Source organism: Acanthaster planci, linkage group LG01 (assembly GCF_054643075.1).
Source record: "Acanthaster planci isolate LZ-2023a linkage group LG01, COTS_SCS, whole genome shotgun sequence".
Classification (NCBI taxonomy): domain Eukaryota; kingdom Metazoa; phylum Echinodermata; class Asteroidea; order Valvatida; family Acanthasteridae; genus Acanthaster; species Acanthaster planci.
The window spans coordinates 30,949,522-30,973,178 of record NC_141777.1 but is presented as its reverse complement, the minus strand read 5'-3'; the positions used below and the strand labels follow the sequence as shown (position 1 = coordinate 30,973,178).

Below are 23,657 nucleotides of genomic sequence, written 5' to 3'. Positions count from 1 at the left end.
TTTCCAATTCGGGTGAATAGGATACACCCTTCATCCTCCTACCCCCACCCATCCACATTTTCACTAGGATGGACCACTTGATCGTGTCCAGCTTTGGGTGGTGAAACCAAAACGTCGACTCTGAGATTATTTCAACAGCCAAAATATGTTACTGTTATAATGTACGTAACTTTTAATACACAAGATTTGCAAGATAAGTGGAAGATATCAGCAGTTGATGCAAAGCTGAAAGAAGTCGTCAATAGCTTGCATTTGTTAAATACTCGAATCAATTTGATGCAATTTCGGTAAGAGCAGTTTGAATGAGCTGTAAAGTTTTGTTTGTTTCTCGTTCCTATCTCACTAATTTACATATATGCATTTGGTGCATAATGCGTCTAATAAAAATCACTAAAAACCATCATCAACCATTTCTGGCAGGATTGTCTATTCAGGTTGCTTTCCTCTGATGTGGGAATTGCTGAAATAAGCCTGGCCGCAATTTCATGCTCCTTCGCTTTACTCGTATCGCATGAACGCTGAATGGACAACACAGAAGACAAGGGTATGATTGTACAGCATGGGGTGGGGGTTTACAACGTGGCAACACCAACTTGCTTGCTGTAAACCACTTAAATTAAGCGCCTTATGGGGAAGGCAATAGACCTTTTTCCTGTGATGTCAGAATCGTGCTGGACCTGTATGTGTTGCAATGTGATGGTAATATGCATTGTGTTGTGATGGTAGGCCTAATACTTACTGCAGAGAAACTAGTCAAGCATGCAGCGTTCGCACGTTTTTGAAGCTGCCCGTAATCACCGTGGCCACGGCGGTCCACACGTTGTGCAACTTCGTTCCCAGGGGAACAATCTTGCCGCGCAATGTTGGTTCCCGGCCATGTGAACGAACGCGTACGCAGCCCATGGAGTCAAGGATACACGTGGTGGTATTATTTACATTTAGCGCAATCCAGTCACGCGGGTGAAAAAGGTCCGTAGACATCTGACTGCAGTGCAGGAGCCTCCCCAAATTCCAAGGATGCGTCCATTCATTCACCATTCATTCAATCAAAAGAAACGTTATAATGGTGTATGACCAATTAAAACACTAGACATCTAGGTTTATTTAGCCCAAAGAGTTGTTTTAGCAACAAAATTGTGCAAATTTGATTCTGTTTTACGGAAGGATAACAATATTTACGCTGATTGACAGGCACGTGACAAAGAGATTGAAGGCTGCATAGGGTTACTTGTAAAGTGCGCTCTGATACTTCTTGCAATGGGAATCATACTAAAGCACGTGGCTTGGTGAGGTACAAGATTTACTCTGTATTCATTACTCAACAGACATAAGAACAATGCCAGAGTCCTTTCTTTGTGTATTATTAATAAGCACTGTACGCTCAGTGCTTGTCCGAGAGCTTGCGAAAAAACCTCACAAGCCTACTCGGGTGGGACTCGAACCCAAGACCTCCTGCTTACTAGTGCAGATGTCTTAACCACTCGACCACCGAGCTTGCCGGGGTCGTTGTTTGCTAGCCTGACTTCATTTGGTTCGCTCAGGTCAGGCACACGTTTCCTTTTTCCCCCTTGGGTTGCCGTGGTTTTTGTCTGTTTACTGTTATATAAAGTATTTGCTACAGATTTAAATGTTATATCTGTATAGTTTCTGATATAGACTGATATCTTGGTAATAAACAGTGTACCAGACTTGTCTATATGCACCGTGCTCATCGTGACTTAATAAATAATTCTGCCGAATGGGGAAGTGTACTGTCTTTAATTCCAGTTCGTTTTTGTCGTGTTTATGTCAGCGAGAGTATACAAATGTGTACCTCTAAAAATTAATCATGACACTTTTCATTGGTCCAGCCTTCTTAAATAAGTCTAGCCTATCCTAAAATGAGCGACTCTCGAAATTCCATAAGTCAACAACATTTTACCCACTGTTTAAAATTCCTAGAGCCACGCTCATCTGAAAACACACCCTCTGTATCCGAAGTCCAGAGGACATGCTAGGCGACCGTTTCTTTCATCTACATTCTTCAACTGTACCAAAGAACCGCAGGGCGGGACTGAATTGTAAGGGCATTTGCATTGTTCTTAATTGATCATTATATCGCCCTGGGATATAAATTTTGACTCCACGAGGCGAGAGACCACTGAAATTTACTGCTCTTGAATTCAATTCATTACAAACGTGACGTTAAAAACATGATTTGTTTTCTTGTGCACAGTGTCATAAAAACACCTATATATTTACAAATAAATAATTTTTCGGTTAATCCGTAAAGTAATAAGTATAGAGCCGTTTTCATTTTTTTTAAACTTTCATTGCATAATCCGTCTACAGGTGATACAATAATCAGTTGACAATCCACAATCGCCTAATATTTGATACGTTATAAGTTGAAAGAGTATCGTAATTTTGCGTTGATATCAATTTCAATATCGATTTCAATTTTAACACCTTTCCACAAACACGCGACCGGGTACGGACGAAGGTCAGTCCTTAGTCTGTCGTTCCCTTCCTTCGCGACAGCACAACAGAGCCCATTGGAATGTAAATTAATTTTGCGTTTGCCTCTTCAGAACAACCTCCACAAGGAAACACAGTGCTGATGACATTACTGTTGCACTCAACATGGTGAATGTTAACTGGAAGCTAGCCGTCGCATCGTAAAGCCAACCTGAAGTAAAGGAGTAAAACATCAGTGACAGAATAAACCGGAGCAACGTCCAGGGAAATCGTATAGATTTATATAGTGGTTAAGAAATATCTGGCAAAATGCTGCAGGCTATCCAGTTTGTACCATCAATGTTTCAGCATTTCGCTGATAAGTTATCTGGTAAACTGTGGCACAGTAAAGTTCACTCCCTCTTTACAAATAAAAGCATCTGCCCGAGACACGTCATCAAGAAACGATAACTTTCTTTGGATTAACGACATCATTAAAAAACTTTTTGGCGAAATGCATCATCCATCCTTCAAAGATGAGACCTCAGGAATTCGAAGAAGAAAAATCAATTTTTCCCATGATAATTCATTAAGCAAATGAGGAAACTCAGATGGCCTCATTAACACAGAACCCTGTTCTGCTTCCAGGAATTACAGTCTCGAACGAGATCTTGTCGCTTTGAGAGAATAAATTGGAATAAAACATTGGATTTAATGATGTTCTGTGAATCTTTCCAAATACTCACCTGCAAATACTCCGCCTACCGTAGAAGAGAAACCTGCCATGAAGTTTTGCCAGCCAAGTACACTGATGAATCTGTCATCACCAAAAGGTAGACATCTCGTTCTTACAGAATTAACCTCGACGATGACATCAAATCCAAACCCCGTCAAGAGCATGATTATCATCTGACCGCTGAATGTGGGAATGACAGAATCAACAGTCATACACAAGGCAGCTATCGCTCCACCTATTACAGCAGTGGAGTAATACGGCAGTAGCTTTGTATGGAGCACGATCGCAGCTGTCGTAAGACCAGCTAGGTTCCCTATCCCCCAGGCCACAGTCAGGTATGAGGCCTCGTTGGGGCTCAGACCCAGCGAAAGCCCGTTAGAAACCATGTACACGATGAGTCCTCCATAACCCGCAGCATAGAGCATTCTCGAGAGGCTCAGCAGAAGAAAGTCAAGATTGAAGAATATATCAAATCCAGTTATCAACAAAAAGGAAGAACAAGTTTTGGCTCCCATCTTGAATGGGATTGTTGAATTGTTGACGCTGCCAGCGACGTCGTCCATCCGGTCGTCTTCATCTTCGTTCACGATTCTTGAGTAGGACGAGGAAGGCCTCCTTATTACCATACCACAGGTTATGAGGAAAAACCCAGCACCTCCTAGGAGGAGCATTGCTCCTCTCCAACCGTATGTGTCCAGAAGAAGTTGTGCCACCGGGCCGTATAACATCATTCCCAGTGGATTTCCGCCCAAAGCGATGATGCTCACTAGTGCGTACTTCTCACTGAAGAAAAAGTTGACTTCTGCGTGCACAGGATTGATAACACATGCAGCTCCTGTGCCTAATGGATCAATGAAAGAAAATTTACTTTCAAAGGCCCTTTTGTTTTGAACAATCTCAAGTCAAACGTGCCGGTCTCAACTCCGCTGCAACATTGCGGTGTAACACCGTGTGTTATCCGTTAGTCTAGGACTACGAACATGTGTGCCTGAATAATATAGTTCCATGTGTCTATATCCTTCTTTAGCAGTCGATTGCTTTGTTGAATATAATTAAGTTAATGAGAAAATGTTGAGTTGTCATTATTTGGTTTTACTGACCAAAAAATTTCTTTTGCAGCGCAATAATAACTTACTCAAATCGCACCGTGCTAACACTTTGGTGTCCTCTCATCTTTCAATATGATGCATGTATTTTCCATGAACACCTTCCCTTCGTGGCAAAAGGCCAGAGGTTTAATTAAAAGGATCATTGATGCTGTTTGTAGGCGGGGTTCCTGAGACGCAGCGAAAAAATATAATAATATAAAAAACTGTCTTCTTTCTTAATTTGGATATCCCAAATTCAATGGGCCATAAAAAGCGAAAGACACATCCATTAAATACGTGAAAAGAGACGGGAAAAAGAAAGGAAGACAGAACCTCTTTCGCCAATTTTCTTCAAAATCCAGACGGGATAACTATGTTTCATATTTACACGGCTTTTTAAGCAGAAATTGTTTTGTTCATCACTTCCAAGATGCTGACAAAGTAAACCTCCAAAATTTACGTTTATAAGGGAACTCGAAGCATACGATAACTGGGAGTGTTCGTTACTGCAATTGGTTGTAATTGGCCGTGCATACATTCCTTACAATGATTGTCTGATTTAAGTAGGAAGCAAGAGAGTATAAATTGGAGTCTTATGCTTTTCCACACATTGTCTTGTAATCAATTTACGAATGAGATAGGCAGATCCACCTCACAGGTCCAGATTAAGAAAAAGAAGTCCCTTTAAGGACCTCCTTGTAAAGCCCGAAGGCAGGATGTGCAAATTTATAAGCTGAGTCTACGGTTTATAGAATAGTGGACACGACACTAATTTTTGCCGTGGCCATGCACGAATTTGTGTCAATCTTGGGCACAATAATGAATTGATGAATCGTGGAAATGATTTAAGCATGGCCGTAAAATCATTCAGGGCTTCATATACCTTACTGACTACAAACCCAGTTGGCTAAGTCTAAAATGCTTCAGTCAAATGTGACGGTTGCTCAATGCATCCATTCCTAGCGTTATCCAAATCTTACCTGCAAGTAGGACTACAGATGCAGCAAAGACAGTTACGTGCGAAGATAGGGAAGCCAGAACCAAACCAAGTCCATAGACTACGCCTCCACAGACAACTACGCACCGACTACCAACTTTATAGGCTATCATCGCAGTCACGGGTGCTGAGATGAAAAGAAAAAGGTGCAAAGTAAGTTTAGACGCGCTCACCGGATACGGGTCTCTCATGATGTACCGTGTATCTCATATTGCCGCGGCTTATACGCGCTAACTTATCTTCAAACCTTTCATGGCGGTTTACAGTTTTTGTTCTATTGCCCATTTATCAGTCGGAAAATTCGCAATAGCTGAAAAATACACGTTGATCTATTATGTTTCACGATCAACACGTTGGGGGATGATCAAAATTTGGCCCATCCCCCTAAGCAAGAAGAGGGGATATTCCGCCAGCCCTACGAATCATACACATGCCGCTATTCAAGGGAAGAACAATGCCCTTTCGACTTCGTAGGCGTTGAGCATAAAGAGAGTACATCATGTAGTTGCAGAAAAACTGTGTTAAAGACAAATGCATTGCAGCTTCCCCTGAAATTTGTGCTCCTGTGTATTTTCAGTTTCATCAAGCAGAATAATTGCCTCCACTTGCTACTTATACAAATGTACACACCCAGTGCGCGGCTGGAAAGGGTCTATATAGATTTTGCGTGTTGTGATTGGCCAACGCGGAGCCAACTCTTGGCGGTGCACTATTGTGAATTTATTAGTTAAATGGTATGGTGTACATGTATTTGATAGTAATTTCTGTTTACTCTATCATGCATAGCTGGCCACTGAACAATAACAGAATATAGTATTGAAAAACGTAACTGTTTGTTCCCTTGTAAACTGGACAATAGGCTAATCGGTTTCTTCACCCTTAAAACTATTTTTGTGACGTCAGTCTGTTGTAGAAACTGTAGATTATTTTTTGCGAATGTACAGTTTACTGTAGATTATTTCTTAGTTTTACAATAGCTATACAAAATGCAAAACTACACCTCTTCCGATCCAGGAAGCGTTTCACAAGAATTTTCAGCTAGATAAACGCCACTTTTGTCAGCAGAGTTCAGAAAATGTTCTTTAAACTAATTTTAGGAAAACATTGCAATTATAAACTTCAGCGAGTTTTTTACCAGTACATTTACAAAAACTCTGAAAATTACAAAACTGTCACATTACAATTCCAGAATATCCAAAACAGTGTGTGCAAGGTATATTTAAGATTTCTCTTTGAAACCTTGAAAGAGACTGTGCAAATGCAATCTATTTAGGCATTATTGACATTAAGTTTTTCTCCACTGCCGTCTGCATGATTGGTCACAGGCCTCCAAAAGCCAATGCTGCCCGATGCATTAGCAGGAACATCGGTGCCTTTAGCAGAACTCTCTGTGGGACGCTTCTCCGAGACCAGAGAGCATTGCTGATTTGTTCGTAAAACTGGACGGCAGAGAGCGCGGTGACCAGTAGTAGCTGCTTGTCGAAGTTCAGGAAGTACAAACGCGAAGCAGCCGTAGCACGAAGGGAGTTGTTAGAAAATAACCAACCAACCCTGCTTGCTCACATAGACGTCGCAGTTGGTTAGGTTAAGCTGGTGAATTCCATGTGGCTGACAGCTATAGGCCTACCATATACATGTATCACGGTTTGGCTTTGCAAGAGGACGAAGATAGAGAGCCGGACTGCATTTCCTTGATTTTGGTATGTGGCTTATGTACTTCTCGTAGAGACGTAGGCCTACTATACATTCTGTCCGGATTCATGGGGTTTTCGTCCACTGTCTTGGGAATGACTATGCTCCGATGTTTCAGTCCACCTTGGTAGCGCTTTGTCACATCTTCAGTGTGTCTGAGCCTGCCGCCTCGTTTGGGAAGTTGTCTGAAGGCTAGCCTAATCTGTGAGTTAGCGCAGGTTTCGATGTTCTTCACCAGCCCTCAAAGCAAAGTGGATTTGGAATAGGTACAAAATGGTATCCACAGTTGTTGTAGTTTATAACTCCCAAGAATCTTCTTCTCCTACATGACATTCTCATCTTCCATGCCGACGAGCCCTACTCATAAGTAGCGGTGGGCAGTCGGATCGGGTGGATTATTTCTGCCTTTTCCGGCGTTTCACTCTGTGTCCTGCAGCAGAGAGAGTACCTTCATCTTGTTGTCAAACATATTTCTCAAAGAAGAAAATTCCTCATCTTGAATAAACTGATATTCCTTGCCATGTATTGCCATTATAAAGCTGGATACATATCACCATCTCGTAGAGCGTTTCACTTGGATACTCCTCGCCGTTGGCTTTACGCACAGGATGAAACGGGTGAGAGAGTAACACGGCTCATCGGTTGTCATATGTATAAGATTTCACACCGTATAGTTCAAGTCAGGATTCAGTATTATCCTCTCGTTGAATGTGCGAACTGCCCAGATCCATTTCTTCTCGGTTGCTTCTGAATACCTTCAATAATGTATCTATCTATCTATGACATAAGGCAGATTTGGAGGGCAGTAAACCCTTTGAGCACTCATTTTAATTAATTTAAAGGAGCGTGCACTGAATTTTTCTTAAAGTCACCTTCTGTGGATCTTAATATTCTTCTACAATGCGTGAAAACTGTTTGAAACACTTTTAGAATTAGTGCACCTTTTAACCTTTATAAAAATTATAAGAAAAACTTCAGCCAGACATGTCAGGCGACGTTGCTGTGATGTATATCAGGGAAGACACTGCTTAATTTACATGTCTTCATGTTCAATTTTTGACCCCTACATTTAATTTTTGAAATCATTTTTAAGGAAAGATTGCTCAATGGCTTATTGCCATTTATGTATACAACAATAAATTGCCAAAGAAATAGGGATTTACTACCGCAAAGTGTAAAAAAACTCCAGTAGTTTTCTGTGCACAAATCAATGCAACAAGGTTCAATGCCTAGGATAACATAACAGTTTTGCTAATGAATATGCAATTTTTAAAATAAAACAAATTCCCAAATCTCAGCTGTTTCCTCAGGAATGGCCATCATGGGAGTAGGCCTACTTCACGTCGGAGTTGTCTGCTTAGGAATGATCATGTTTACAGCTTAGCTGCTCCCTTTATAATAAACGTTCAGGGTCGCGCTTTATGACAGCACTGGATTGGGGTTATGAATAACTAACTCATGCAGAATGTCTTTACGCAAGAAATCTCTTCAGGGATTTACACGTAGAACACATTTCGAACACATTTCGTGGTGCTTAGAAGAAATAATGCATAGGGGAACAGTTGCAGGAACGTAAAACTATCCCTCCCAGCTGTTTTAACGTCCTCGTTGAAAAAGTCATAGGAAATACATGTATCCTGAATTATGGAATAAATGTAAATCACAAGTTTCATTAAAATATAACGCTAAAGAATAGTTAAAAGGAAGAAGTAAAGGCTAACATGGTGTGAAGAAAAATACGAGTATAAAAGAGTAACCCTGTCCAATTGTTAAAAGAGGCAATTTGTAGAGTCCTTGTTACTCGGACTGTTGAATCCATTGAACCAGCAAGGCGGTGGTTGAAGCAAGACTTGTAATAAAATGGCTTCAAAATATCTTTCGAAAATCCACAGAAACATTCTGTCTACTGATATCAAAAGGGTTATTGTTATATTCTAAAGCAAAAACGGCCAACTCGCCTCTGACTTATACCGTACGTACATAAAGTAAACTGCACACCAAAATGTAGAGCGCATATAGAACCAACAACCCATAACTGCGTTTCGAGGTCCTCCGCCACGGTCTTTAGAAGTACTCCGAAAGCTTTCAAACTGCCAAAAACGATGAACTTGGAGAAGAAAGTAGCAAGTACAATTATCCAACCCCATCCTCCTTCTGAGTAAAGCTGGTTGTCAGTGGGAGCCATTTCCCCACCTTTTTACAGCTACAGGCATTCGCCTTTGAGCCGTGCAACTTCTAACCCGAAGGCCAGTGGCTAGCTCTAGCGTTGTGTATGCCCTGCATGTGCACAGTCAGGCGTACTATTATGGTCACCTAATTGTTGGTGCATTTCAGAACAGTCAGTGATCGGTGATAGACTTTTCGCAACCGGTGGCATCACGACCAGATAGGTGACCAACCTTGCGCTGGTGTATTCAGAGTCGATCATTGATGCATATTCATGACTCAGTGATCACATTTTTCATTGGTGATGGTCTTTCACCACCGCACCGGGGATCAACTTTGCGATTGGCGGTGTTCTCCTTCGTCGCTGATTTTGTTCATGATACAATTTTTTCATTTGTCAAGATTTTAGGAAACCAACAATAGTTGGACGTGAAGCTTCTTCTGGAACAAAATCGTGAAATGAGAGGGAATGCAACAATTAATTATTACAGTCTGCAGAATACACCACTCTCTTCGTTAATGTCTAACCGTTCAGCCAACTTGGTAATGTGATGTTAGATACCATTGCATTGTAGTGAAAGTAAGAAAGGCCACAAGCAGATATTGGTTGGCTTTTCTCCTGTAAATAGTTCTTGCCTGGATTAGGCCAGTAACAAAAGAAAACTGCCCATCAGCGGCAGTGTCCCTTTTGGGAGAAGAGCATGCTTTCCCTGGTTTGATCTGTGTGCGGAGCAAAATGCAGTCGCCATCGCCCATTCAACGAGTTCGGTTGTCAAGACTGACTGCAAAGCCTCGACAAGAAGTTTAGCTCGACAAAATAGTCTTCTTCGTCTTCCTTATCCCTTTTTAAAATTTTTTGGCTGTTGTCTTTCCACCGGGATAGGAGCTGAATTGGCAGTGTATACTCCTATACGGTAACTATCCCGGTGGAAAGACAGCACCTTTCACCTTATTATTTATTTTCCCGCTTCAATTCTGCCGAGATGGAAATTTTCCTCTGAGTTCAGAGGTAAGAGATATTTAGTTAAGTTTTTATTAGGGGTAACTTGGCTTAATTTGTCCAAATCTCCTAAACCACCATCACCATGCACAGTCCAAACATACACCCGTGTGATGACATGTACCATGGAATTTCAATGACGGTGAATGAGACCACAAGAATCAAGTTCCACTTCCCACCCCAGACAAAAAAGGAAGCAAAACAAAACGGAGGTCAGTAGGCCTTGAATAGGCCAACAAAGAAAGGGAAAATAAACAATGCATGGAAGGTCCAACGATACACCCACCGTGGGAAGTCAGTATCGATGACCGAGACCACAAATATCGAAGGTCCACACCCCTCCCCCTGTAGACATAAAGGAAGCAAAAACAAAATCGAGGTTAGGGGGCCTTGAATAGGCCCCAAAATAAAGGGAACTTGAAAACAGACAATGCCTGGAAGGTCCAACTATACATCCACCCAGGAAGGTCAATGTCTAAGACTGAGTCCACAACGCATGTCGAAGGTCTGCATTCCTCTCCCAGACAAAAATGAAAGAGCATCTCTCAAGGAAACATGTTTTCTCTGACTTTATCTGTTCAAATTCGTTTTCTCTGTTTTCTCCGAATGATGCAATCTACATTCAGAATTCACATCTTGGCATGGGCAGAAAAGGCCCTTTTTCAAGCTTGTTAGAACTGTTGACCTCTGAAGACGAATTTGAACAGATAAAATCAGAGAAAACATGTTTTCTTAGAGTTGCTTTGAAGTAAAACCAAAATCGAGGTCAGCCGGCCTTGAATAGGTCACCAAACAAAGGGAATGTAGACAAGCATAGAAAGCTGGAACAAAGAAGGGTGTGGAAAGGATAATACTCTAGCTGGAGATTGTAAATACGGTAGCTCTTTGGTAAACACAATCACACACACACAGAGATGTTCAATTTCTTAAATAGAGTAGCTGCAGTGAATCCTCCTATTAAAGACAATTTTTCCTGCAACTTGGTACTCTTCCCCAAAGTACGAAAATTCTTTCATTTTCCCATTGGGTTAAATGCAAGGAAAGGGCACTTTTTTTAAACGTAAAAAATATCCATGCTTTCCTGGGCAACCGAGGGCGCTGTTGCTGTGATGTAATCTAAGGGAAGACCACAGGCAGGAAGACATAGTTCATTGCATAGGTGTTTCTATTAACATTGTGAACCCACAATTTACTTACTGAAAACATTTCTGAGAAAGGCACTGGTGCTCATTTATTGCTGTACATATAAAAAACAATGAATCAGCAAAGAAGAAAAAAATAGTCCAGCAAAATCTATAAAAACGCATGACTTTGTGTAAATACCAATATATGGAAATATTCATTAGCATGGAACCCCAAAAGGTATCAAATTACCCTTTGAAATGTAGTGAAACAAAGGTAAATTTTGAAGGTAGGTATTAAAACAAATAGATTGCTGTCACCCAAGGCGCTTTCCATTTGCGCGTCAACAGTGGCGCCAAGTGTTGCGTATAACGATCCAAGTCGCTTGAAGGCCTGACGCACACGTGTGTTATGATAATGAAGTCAACTTTTGTGAGAAACGCATGAACGTGAAACGCATCGTGTGGGCAACGCACAGAAAATGCACATAAATATTATGGGAAGGCGCCTTTAAACACGTTCGAGAGCGGCCAAGAACATAATACTATTAGTGGCAGGATGGGGCTTGTTCCCGCCAGCGGGTCATGGGGAAGAGAGGGGTACCGGGTGGACTTGGCACTAATGAGGTGGTTGCAGGGAACATGAAAGTAAATGATGGGACTGAGTTGCCAGTTCCCAGGAAATTGTTTCAATATGAAACTGGATGTTTCACTGAAACAGGTTTAGCATCATGACACCTGGCTGCACAATCAATCTAAAGGTTGTTTTCGGCAAGAAATCGGGGAGTTTTGGGCGCCATTTTGTTTCAACTTTGGGTGGTATGACGTCATGCGTTCCGTGTGCGTTTACGAATGGCCATAATTTATACAGTGGAAACCCAGTTTGTGGAGGTTGTAAGGGGCTTTATTTGTTTTTCATTATGCCAAATTTTAAGGAAATGATTATTGACGGACTGTGTAGATTTAATAGGCAAGGAGTTACACACAGCCGGCGTCTCATTCTCTTTAGCTGCCTGCTCCTGGTAGATCTGACTTTGTGAATTGCTCTGATGAAAGACTGTGCGTCGGTCAAAGTAAAATTGCTCTGTAATTTTCAACTGCATTGCATTTTTTCGGAAATCTTGTTTCAAAGCCTTAGGTGCGCACTCACTGCACGTCCAAAACATGAATGTTAGTTCCTGTTTTTCGCTTCTTCTCAGTGACGTCATTTCTGAGAGCTATTGGAGCATTATCTTGACGGTGGTGCATGTAAAACAAAAACTGTTTCCTTGTCCTGTATTTTGTATTTTATTTATTTATTTTTTGCTTTTATTTCTAAGATGGATCATTGACTCTGTTGCTGATATGTTTCAAGGACCATGGCTCTGAGTAATGGGAAAATACCCCATCACTCCTAGCACACCCCTTGGGGCATGTATTCATTGTACATATTTTGTAAGAAATAATTATAGGCCAGGGGAAAAAAGAAGCTAATTTAAGATTTTCTTCTTGGCCTGATCTTTTTTGAGCTACTATTGATAACATTAACGTTAGGACTTTTCCCTTTAACATTTATATGAGGAACATCGCTCCACGTCCAGGCATGCTTTTTCACCCTCCTCAGACAACATCCATGCACCAAAATATCAGATGGTAAACATTCTGAAGTGTCCGTGTTTTTACGGGGAAAAAAATTAGCGGAACTCGTCCATGCACTTCCATTCAAGGGGAAAGACTTTATTTCTTTACGGAAGCATAGACGGGCCACGACCGATTGTTTTTTCAAAGTTGTATTTCACGGCGGCGTGTTATACTCAACGGATATTATCTCACAGAAGCAAGACCACTTTGAAAAGCATCTTGGTCCTGGCACTTCTGTGGTTCTGTACTTCTTTAACTTTCACGAGGAATAAGGGAAGTCTCCCCGTTATTTTACAGGTATAAAAAAAAATGCCCATCACTTCACAGGCTATTCAGTAAAACATCTGTTTTATTTGGGAGCAATGACTCAAGTCAATAATGGTTATCCTTTTCGCTTTCTCATTCCTGACCCATGCTGTTTCGGGTTCTCAAACCCAGGTCAAAAAAACCCTTGTTATTGCGGCTGCCCTCTCAGGAACCCAACAAAGCTCAAACGATTGGAGCTATACTGCAAAGATTGACTAGAGGTTGAGCAAATTCTGGACACGTACTGGTGCAGCGGAGCGAAGCTCCTGCTGGGAAATGCCGAGTTTTTCCACATAGCCTGTGTGTGGTATGGTCATTAAGAGTTCTTGCAGACCAGCTAGCATTCAGTAGGTATAAGGTTAAGCTTTGCATGTACAAAATGTCTTGTATCTGCTGTGGGAGTAATATCCCAGATATGTCCAGAGCGTCTGTAGGGAATGAATCCTTCGTATCACCCAAACCAATAGAAGGACTTTTGGGTACCACAGTTTGGGTAAAACAGTTACCAGCCAACCCATCGACAATTCTCAACACTGGATTTTGACCCCGAGTGACATTAATTATATAGGCGATTATTTTACTAAAATTTTATTGCAACTTATATTTACATCATTAGGTGGAAACGCTTGCAGTAGCACCATGCGAAGGAATATATTTCTTATGAATATGTGTGGTTCTGGAAAGAACCGGGAGCACATTCAACATTTCAGACTGCGTGCTCAGTCCATCGTCGGGAGACTGAAGAGATGCTGAAGAGAGCTGTTTATATAAGGTGACTGGATGCAGTGGAGTGTGACGAGGATGCTAGTGGTGGATTCAGAACCACACATACTCATAAGAGAGATATATTCCTCCGCATGGTGCTCCCGCAAGCCTTTCCACCTATTGCTGTCTTTCACCATGAATAACCTGAAATTCCATCTTATATTTACATTTCATACGCTTTGCAAATAAATTCTAAAGTACAAATACTTAATAATCATTATCTTTATGCACTGATGAAACAAGAAGTTGTAATGGTAGTTCATCATACCTTTAATAACATTCCACTTCATGACAGTCAGCATTTTGATTTTGTTTTCGCTTTACAAAGGAAGTTAACAGTCCTAAATTTATTCCTCTTAAAAGTAAACCATTGAGAGCAAGGAGAAAATGCTGTTCAATGCACTGTTAACTCATCACACCAGTGAAAAACCTGCAATAATTTTCTCGGACGGTGTCAAGGAGAACTTATTCACACCGTTTATTCTGTCTATTTCAATTCGCCTAAGATATTGACTCAGACACATGCTCTTATTCTCCAGCAGTTTCCACTGGTTTTTATACACGCACACACACTCAATTGGTCCACGCAAGAGTGATAAGGCCAGTTGTCTTGACAAATGTTTCTCTGTGGCACTGCCTCAGAGTGCGGCAAAGATGATGACTATCTCATGAATTCTCTCACAAGTGAGAGTCCATCCATACCTGTAGGCATGACCAATAATTGCAGTGAAGTGTGTTCACCTTTGAACTATCAAGTTTTGCAAGATGCCTTTTCAACCAACCATCAGCAATTCTTTGAGACAATTCTTGTGGCAAAGCAATCGTCTTTCGCTCAGTCAAGGCAAATGTGTTGGCAGTTAGTGCAGAAGGTACTTGGGGACCGGAAACACAGCTTGGGCATCGCCATGGGAATTCCACACTTTGTATTCGGCAGATGAAAACTCCCGCACTGTAGAAAGAATTAATTTCATTCATCAAATAAGATTGGTTGCAACTTTAGCCCAGCGGAATATGCAATGAATCTAACAATATCTCGAATGTACGGAATACCACATGTTGGCTGAAACCTTGTTTGCTTGTCTGTGAACTGAAGTAAATTCAGTGACAATGAGCCGATGTGAATCAGGTGAGCAACTCAATGAGATAGTGTAGCCTGGCACTGACCACTAACAAGCTAGGAGCGAGCAGACAAACTATCAGAAGGGACCTGATGGGAATTCAGGCCAGAACAGGATAATCAATCACAGCTTTGACCCCATTTCAGGACCTGCAAAAAGTGTGTGTGTGGGGAATGCCCCCCTTTTAAGCTTCGGCTGCCAGTAATACCAGAATTAGAAACTCACCTGTATTCAACTTTGGTTTGGCACTTGGGTGTATCTGAAGAGATCTGGGGTCAATCTGGCAGCCTGTATAAGTATATTCTGGCACTTTGAAGTAAATCTATGGATAAAAAACACAAACAAAATTACCATTTTCCTTCATTTGCTTTGAGTTCTCAAATCTGCCCTTTTTGTCTCATCCCGGAGTTACCTTTATATTCTTGCCGTTGACTGGTCAATGCTGACTGTTGTTTGACTTTAAACGAGGTGAATAGAAAGGGAATATAAGCTCTACCCCCTTTTAAAATTGAGAGTGTTAGCTGTAATTCTTGTTAGTATCGGTGAAGTCAACTGATAATTTATACCACCATCGGGTGTAATCCCTGCCAATGCTTAACTGTTTGCCGACAGTGTTATATCAAGTTGCGCTCGCCACAGGTGTGGTAACATTTCAGCCAAAATTAGCAACTTTTTCAAACAACAAGATACAATTTGAGCTTCTGTTTGTGCACAAACTCAGGGGAATCACTTGAGCATGTACATGAGTACAGATGTCACAAGACACTACTAAGAGAACTCGCCGGAACGTGTTTCAATATCTTCCGCATTTTGACACAGGAAATCACTGCATGTTAAGATGGCCTTTGGTGTGAGGTGGTTGATGGGTAATGCAGACCTGCCAACCCTTTGAATCGCAAACTGTATTCTGAAAATTTAGGAGTCGTATTTTTCATTAAAAAATCATATTTTGAAAAAAATGAGCATAAGCCTATTCCTCTATGCGATCGTTTTGACCACTTGTCTGGAGTGGGTTTAGTCCGAGTAATTCGGACTAAATTGCATAAACACTTCTTCATGCATAAAAATAATCACACGAGAAATGCATCATCGAGGTTGAAGAGTGAAATGGCCCTATTCCCACCTGAATTGATCGTGTTTCCAAAATTCGAAATCTTGAAATGCACATCGCAAGTCCAGGCTTTTGGAATTTCCTGGCACAGATTTTTTCACCTGCTCGCTGGCCAGCCATAAAATGTCTCCACCCTTTTTTATTTCTGCAGATTTTTACTTGAGGATCGGTCTTGTCAAAGGCTGCACCCAAATTGAACCCTGTTACAGGTGGCATTTTGATGTGTCTATGTCTGATAATTGTTTGAAATCTCGTAAAAAGCGACGCACACAGAACCTGTAATAGCCATGCCATAATGTACGACACAATTTCCTTTGCCCTGCACCAGTTGCCACGAGGCCCTCTATCGCGGTGAAAGCGAAAAAATTAATAACCTTATTTCAAGCCACATACACGTATTTACGGTGGCCGTGAAACATGCGTTACATGTACATAAACTTCTGGAGACTGTTTGTCACTACTTCCACTGACGTACAAGCGGCTTTAAAGAGTCCCACTAAAGCAACATGAATATTGATATTTAATGGGCAACCAATCACAACACAATGTCGGGGGGTTGCTGGATGCTGTTTACACAAGAGGTTTGTACACGTACATGTAGAAACGTTTGAGGCTGTATATTTCTAATAACGTGCACTCGCAACCGTTGAACTGCGATTTTTTTTTCAGGTGTATCAATATCATCAAAACCCTTATTTCATGGGGAAGAAAACGTACGATCGTATTTTCAAGAATTTCCCGTAGGAAATACGTCTAAATCGTACTAGTTGGTAGGTCTGGTAATGACTTCTGGCAAGCAGTCATAATTGTTCTGGATGGATAAATCATGAGTCCATCACAAGTAAATTAAAAAGAACCAATCACAGTTATAGTTACAAACCACTGGGAAGACGATAAGGGAAATCTTTTACCACATTTTACTTGAATAGCCTGGAACTTGACTTGGGACTGAGTGATTTGTGATGTGTGAGGACTTGACTAGTCTGCTAAATGAACATACATTAATTAAATATATGCAAACAAAAGGCTGGCTGGTGGCTTGAATGAGACCTCCAACTGCAAACCACTGTAAAAGTTCATTGAGATTTGATGACAAATTCTCGTGCCACTCTGTTGGAGAAGAAGTGAACAGATGCCATCACCATTATTTACCATTGCATAAGCATTCAGCCCGACGCAAAACGGATCTTCGTAGGAGTCCGACAATCTCTTCTTGTCAAACTCTGCAAACTGCACTTTGGCCTGGAGCGTTGCCTCCAGGGTCCGAGACGGGAGCCGGGTGCCAACGTTCCAACCTAGACGCCGCCTGTCATTGGGTAACACCACGCTGCCTATGCTGGGGGCGGGGTCAATCTCAGTAATGATTCCTCTGCAGGGGAAATGCGGAAATGGAGGTGATCGTGAGAAGTGTTGAGAAACTACAGGAACTTGATGCAAACACCAAGGGGAAATTATTAGGAGCTGCATTCCACAACAAAATGTTGGTTTGGTTTTAAGAGGCTATCCAACTAAATGGTAAGTGAAATGGTGAGTGAAGTGTTGCGGTTGGTTTTCATACAGTCTTGACTGCCTCATCAAGTCAGGTCCTGACAACTCTGTGAACCAGAGGGTAAGGTGTGAGGAGGCTTGGCACCAGGATGGGCCCCATTAGATAAGCATTACACAAATTTGTAAAAGCATGACAGTTTTGGCAAATCACTTGCTGACACCTTGTTTAACAGTTTAGTCCAATAACTGCATGATGTTTTGGTTTCCTCAACAAAGGTCAGGTATCACACTCCAGCACCAATTCCCAGCCCAGCTCTTGTGTCATCACCTGTTGTAGAATGGAAGTTGGACCTCACAGTACTCCAAGGCATTCTTGACCCTGGTATTAAGCTTGATGGTGACTGTGAGCGTGACCTCCCTCTCTGTCCCTTTCATCTGGTAGGAGGCGGTGAGGGGGGGACTGGTGACAGTGGCGGAAGGGGAGGAGGTGTAATAACCCAGGGTGAATGTCTCTCGAGGGGGGATGAAACGAAGCCTCCTCCTGGTCAGTTTGGCCGGTGTGGAGCGGCTGGTCATCCCTGGCATGCCTGCAGGAAGGGGCCAAATTTAGGCACAGTAATTTAGTGGGACACCTTTTGCGCAACCCCTGTCTCCCCATTATGAAATGCATTGTCTCTCAGACTCGGAGTTGGTTAGCATAAAAAAGAAATGTTTCTTTGGCAAAGGAGTTTACCAAACACTCTTGGATTTCTTAGGCACAGGAAAATTTGAAAAGCAGAGAGAGATTTGAGAGGCACTTTTTTGTACTGGCTGTTTATGATGCAAACTTGAACACAGTTCGTCGTTTACTACCGCAGGCACAACACTGTCCTCAGAAGTAAATATTTTACTGCAGCAAAACACAATTGGTCTATGTACTTCTATATTTATACTGATCCAGGAGGACTATTGGAATGTCACCTGAGCTGATGATTTGTGTGTCACCACCCTGAACACAAGGGTGTACAATGAGATTATCCAGGGGTGGGGAGTCTTGTGGTACAATCAGAGCCATGCTGACCTCTGGCGTAACCCCTTCCAAGTCAGCCTGTTTGACCACCCCAAAGAAACAAGGGGAGGAGATGTTGAAACTATGCTTCATATCAAGAGTTCCAAATTAATGGCAAATATAACTTAAAAAAAAAATTTGGATAATGGCCATGGGAACTGACACTCTGGAATTTTGCTTGCTTCAAAATAGTTTCAACAGAGCCACTTGGAGAATGAACCACTAAATATACATAAAAAATTGCTCATAAATTACTACAGTCGGCTTTGAACAGAGTACACACTTTTGGCTTATTCTATAAATCTGGGGTCCAAAAGTGTAACGTTTTTGGTATCCCCACTACCCCTGACTCATGGAAGTTGCCATGGAAATATCACTGAATTTGACTTCAACCTACATTTATTTGTTTGGCAGGTGTTTTGCAATTCTTAACCACTCTTAGAAATTAAAAACCATGTTCTAAACTTGCAAAATCATTTGTCAGATGTGGCAGGGATATGAAGAAAATTGGACCCCAAAATATAGAATGACCCTTTTACCACCATGATTTTGCATGGCTTTTTCCTCATTGAAAGTATCATTATTTTAGGACTGCACGACAGTGATAAATTATCACCTTTCCTTGCACACCAAAAAAGTGTTCTGTTTTCCTTTCTGGTAACATTTCTTTCATGTGAACAGTGAATAGTTCCCGAAGTTTGATATAGAGTACCAAATTGAATACATCACACGCACAATTATGTGTGTAACAGGCATTAGTGCAAGAACCAGCACGTAAACCAACCTAAGCGAACTCCATTCGTTTGTACGACACTTCGTGGTTCTGACTGACTTCACACTTCCTTACTCTGTAAACCTACCGTTATCTGGACTGTGTGTAATTGAATAATCCAGCCAGCACCCAATGCTCACCTTGCATGTGATTGTGCCATACACACTGCAAGCGTCCTCCATGTTGCTGCTGTTATACAAAACCGCTCTCACTTGTTCCGTGATGGCGAAGTGCACCTGACCTTTACCCTTGGTCATGATCGGCCTCCATGCTGGTTGCTGGTAACCAACAAACATTTCTTACAAACCATGTCCACTTTGAGTTACAACCAACTTTGGACTATAGTTGACAATTTAAATTTTTTGTTTGTGTCTTTCCACTGCATGCAAACTCTGGAGAGCCTCATTTTTTTGAGGGGAGCAACATTTTATCAACTATTAGACAGCTTTAACTCGATAATGCCGTTTATCTTTGAGACTATTATGCAGATTCTACTCAGCATAGCTTTGAACCAGGCTGCCCATGACTTTTACCTTAGCATTGGTTGCTATTAGCTGCGTGGAATGTTTGTTTTGTATTGCTTCTCTGATGGTAGTCGGGTTGCTGTCGACCAGTGTACCAAATGGTGCTGCCTGGCACATGTAAGAGTACAGCTCCAATACCTTGGGATGAGACTACCAGGAAAACATAAACCTTATGTTGAAATATTGGCATTATAAAACATTCATCGCTTTTGATCCACTCCTGCAAATCCTTCTGATGGTAATGAAGTCAGGATCCATAAGGGTTCTTGTTTTACACCAAAACAAAGCAATTCTAAATTTATTTATTAGAAAAACCCGGACTGCTTATCTTCCGAGCAGCTCAAACAAAAGTTACATGACATTAAAATAACCTGAATTTGTATGCAAATTGTTGGACACATGATGAGAGAGTTCACACTACATTGAAGGAAAAGGGAGAGATTTAATGGACTGGATAAAAAAGTGATTAAAAATAGAGTTAGACTTAAATTTCTTTTGCGACTCAAATAACTTACATTATGGTAAAATTATTAAATGTAAATACCGTTTCTGTCTAAATGGGATTATTAGGTGGAGTACTGAAGGAGGACTAAGTTATGAACAATACTTACTGCATTGAAGTCTTTTGGTAAATGTCCCATAAAGTCAGCTATAGCAGAAAGTAGAGACAGCCCTAATGACACGCCAAGACTGGACAGCATGACAAAAAAGAGAGAGTTTCAAATACGTAAGCACAGATTTCATTCAACCCTCATCAAATTGAAATGAAAAAAGGCTTCTGGACTTCAGCATGCATCAGTGTCTCAGTCAAGTGCTTTCTGAGTGTCAAGCTTACCACCAAATACTGAACCGGTAATGTGTGAGCAAAGCTGAAGAACATGGACATTGCATGGTAAGCTCAAAAATAGATTTGAGATGGAAAAAAAGGACTCAACTGAGTGCTTTTAATTAACTGGGATGAATGATGTGGCAGTAAACCTGGTTCTTGAAAAGTACTTGACTACATAACTTGACATGCATAAAGCAATTTATCCCACAGAAGGTGCCGTGAGTGAGACAGGAGCGTAGACAGGAGAATGGAGGATGTTTTGACAGAAGAGGAGGGCAGATAAAGGAAATACAAAAAGAAGAGAATGGGGAATGCAGGAACATAAACAAGGATAAGTGAGGTGGACTTACATCTCTGTCAGCGGTGGCCTAGGTTCACACCCTTGCTCTACCAGAGGTAGACAGCACAACAGAAGACCAAACTATAACAAATTAAAAGAAGAATCATCAATAAATGCTAGTTTTTCAAATTTTGTAGTTACAGCTACAGCAGTTTCAAACCAAAATTTATTCACCTGGTTCTTGTGGGCAAGCCCCAAGGTGTATTCACAGCTAAGATTTGAAAACAAACTGTGTTAAATGTTTCTCATTTCAGTTCTCAAATACTACACTTTAAATGTAAATTTATGTACACAATTCACGCCTTAAAACTGGTCCCTAATGGGCACTTGAAGAGAAGTTCTGTGCCAGTGCTATAAAAACAAACAGTCCCCCAGCATTTCTGATGCGCAGCACTTCCTGTCAATGTACTTTTAGTGAAGAGGCCATCTGAAGTAAATGTTGGCCAAGTTCCAGGTTATGTAACTGCTTGTGTATTCCCTCTTTATTTGTCTGACAAAACATTTTTATAGTATGAATAGAGGTGCAAGCTTAACTATCGGGGGGGGGGGCATGGTGACCGTGAACCTCCCTTGCAGAAGCCTGTACCTCTCAGGTACACCGCCTCCCCAAAGCCCTCTTGAAAAGAAATGTGTGTTCACCCAGGTTCTCTTGAAGAAATTTCAGCCTAGTTGGGCTACTGGGTATAGATATCACATTTTCTTTCTTTCACCTTCTGGATGATGACCACTGGCCATAGCTTGCCTCCAGGTACTCTGATCTCAAAGATTGGCTTCTGGAACTCCTTGTCACACGTATCTCTGGACTCTACAAACTTGACACAAAAACAAGAGACAGGAGGTTAGTTTGACAGGTTGGATTTTCCACATAAGCTCTTTAAACTCTGAGTGGGTGCCACTAAAGTGCATGCAGTCCATGTACTTTAAGTGATGTGTGCTGTCGGCATGAGGTAACGCAATGTTTACCTTTGTACCAGGCTGTTTCAATCCGAGTTCCTCCAAAGTTGCATCATACAAGGCGCTCTCTGATGGAAGAGGGACATGGTTCTCTGATCCACTGAAGACGAGGGCTCTCTTTTCAACGGTTGGATAAGTCCTGAAAGTAAAACACCACATGCGGAAATTGTTTCCTTCTGAAGTGTGGTAGAAACAACATGTATATTACACTTTCTTCTCCCAGAATTGACAAGCAGTTCACAGTCTGCACACAACAGAGGTTCTGCATGGCAGCCACTTCGCATTTACGTGCTTTTAATCCACAAGAGCACATACAAAAGGTCTACTCATGCACATCTCTGTGCAACAGCACTGAACCCCAAGATGGCTACTGCGCAAAACCTCTATTGGTAGTTAAAAGATGATTGCTTTCAGACATACATACACACACAAAAAAAGAGGTACTGACAAATGCAACATACAATCCCTTCAATCCACTTACAGATTTAAACTGTATCTCTCAAGTAATAATTTCCAAGGCATAATTTCTAAGGAGTGCTCTCCCATTTCAATAAAAGACTTGTGCACCCACCATAATTTGGATCAAACAGTTTTCTGATATGATCAGTCCTTCACAAGGGACACTTGTGGAAACTCGAGAAAATGTATTCGATCAAATTTTTGTAGCTTCTAAAATGGTTTTCAAACAACAGGAATGTTTGGAATTTTCACCTTCTGCGAGACTCTATCAGTACTAGAAGGGAAAAAATTTAAATGTGCAATGTTACTTTTGACAGAAAAAGTGCAATGAACTGTGTAAAACAATGTTTGACAGATAACTTTGCAATGATTTGTCACAACCTCATTTCTATGGTACCAAAACAGACCTCCAAAAATACAGTAACCCCTGGGCATGAGGCAGTGTTTGCCCACGGTGTTTAAAAAGGGTGCCTCCCCTGAAATTATGGTCTTTCAGCTACTGCTGTTAGTCTAGAAGTATTTTTTGACTGAAAACACTTTGTTTTATGGGTTTTCTATTAACATTGTGAGACTAAAATTTGCTAATTGAAAATTGCAGACCCTGTAACCATACTCCATAGCATAGGTACAATGGTTGTACTTTAAGTTTAAAAAATGCCCTGTAATAGCTTTCAAGGTTTGTCAGAAGTGCCATCACCTTTCAGCTCCATCTCAACTTACTTGAGGAAGACGATCTCTTCGGGGCCGCTTCCTGGCAACGGCAGCAACCACACAGCTCGGAAAGTCATCGTGAGTGGAAGTTCTCTACAGGCCTGACTGCCAACTCACATCATCACCTGAACACTAAACCATGGAAATCCGCTGTAGTTGTGGCCTGCGCCTGAATATGGAGAAATTGCGCCAACGCGTGTTCTGTATTGATTATGACAATGAAAAATGTCAAGCATTACGATTCCCATGTACTGATGTAGGCCTAATCCCGTACCCCCTGGTTTTCCGTTCCAACGCCGTTCCTGTTTACCAGGTTCCTATTTTGTTTAGCGCAGCATGACTTGCACGCGAAATTAATGTTTTCTGAATGCAGGAG

The 23,657-nt window shown here is 41.4% G+C and overlaps 2 protein-coding genes across 2 annotated transcripts; both read right to left on the bottom strand.

Moving 5' to 3' along the window:
• Positions 1-1,220: 1,220 nt before the first annotated feature.
• LOC110976764 (monocarboxylate transporter 13-like) lies at positions 1,221-9,239 on the bottom strand. The gene is made up of 4 exons (XM_022230329.2): positions 8,930-9,239; positions 5,241-5,384; positions 3,183-4,013; positions 1,221-2,668 (listed from the first exon to the last, which is right to left on the bottom strand). Exons 1-4 carry the CDS (start codon positions 9,132-9,134, stop codon positions 2,547-2,549), a joined length of 1,302 nt encoding a protein of 433 aa, XP_022086021.1. The 5' UTR covers positions 9,135-9,239; the 3' UTR covers positions 1,221-2,546.
• A 3,948-nt stretch (positions 9,240-13,187) lies between these two features.
• Positions 13,188-23,619, bottom strand: ap5m1 (adaptor related protein complex 5 subunit mu 1). The gene is made up of 12 exons (XM_022230398.2): positions 23,291-23,619; positions 22,121-22,250; positions 21,868-21,969; positions 21,168-21,238; positions 20,600-20,678; positions 19,998-20,138; positions 19,605-19,742; positions 18,605-18,731; positions 17,973-18,231; positions 17,309-17,525; positions 15,271-15,367; positions 13,188-14,876 (listed from the first exon to the last, which is right to left on the bottom strand). The coding sequence occupies exons 1-12, from the start codon at positions 23,356-23,358 to the stop codon at positions 14,785-14,787; spliced, it is 1,521 nt and encodes a 506-aa protein (XP_022086090.2). The 5' UTR covers positions 23,359-23,619; the 3' UTR covers positions 13,188-14,784.
• Positions 23,620-23,657: the final 38 nt, after the last annotated feature.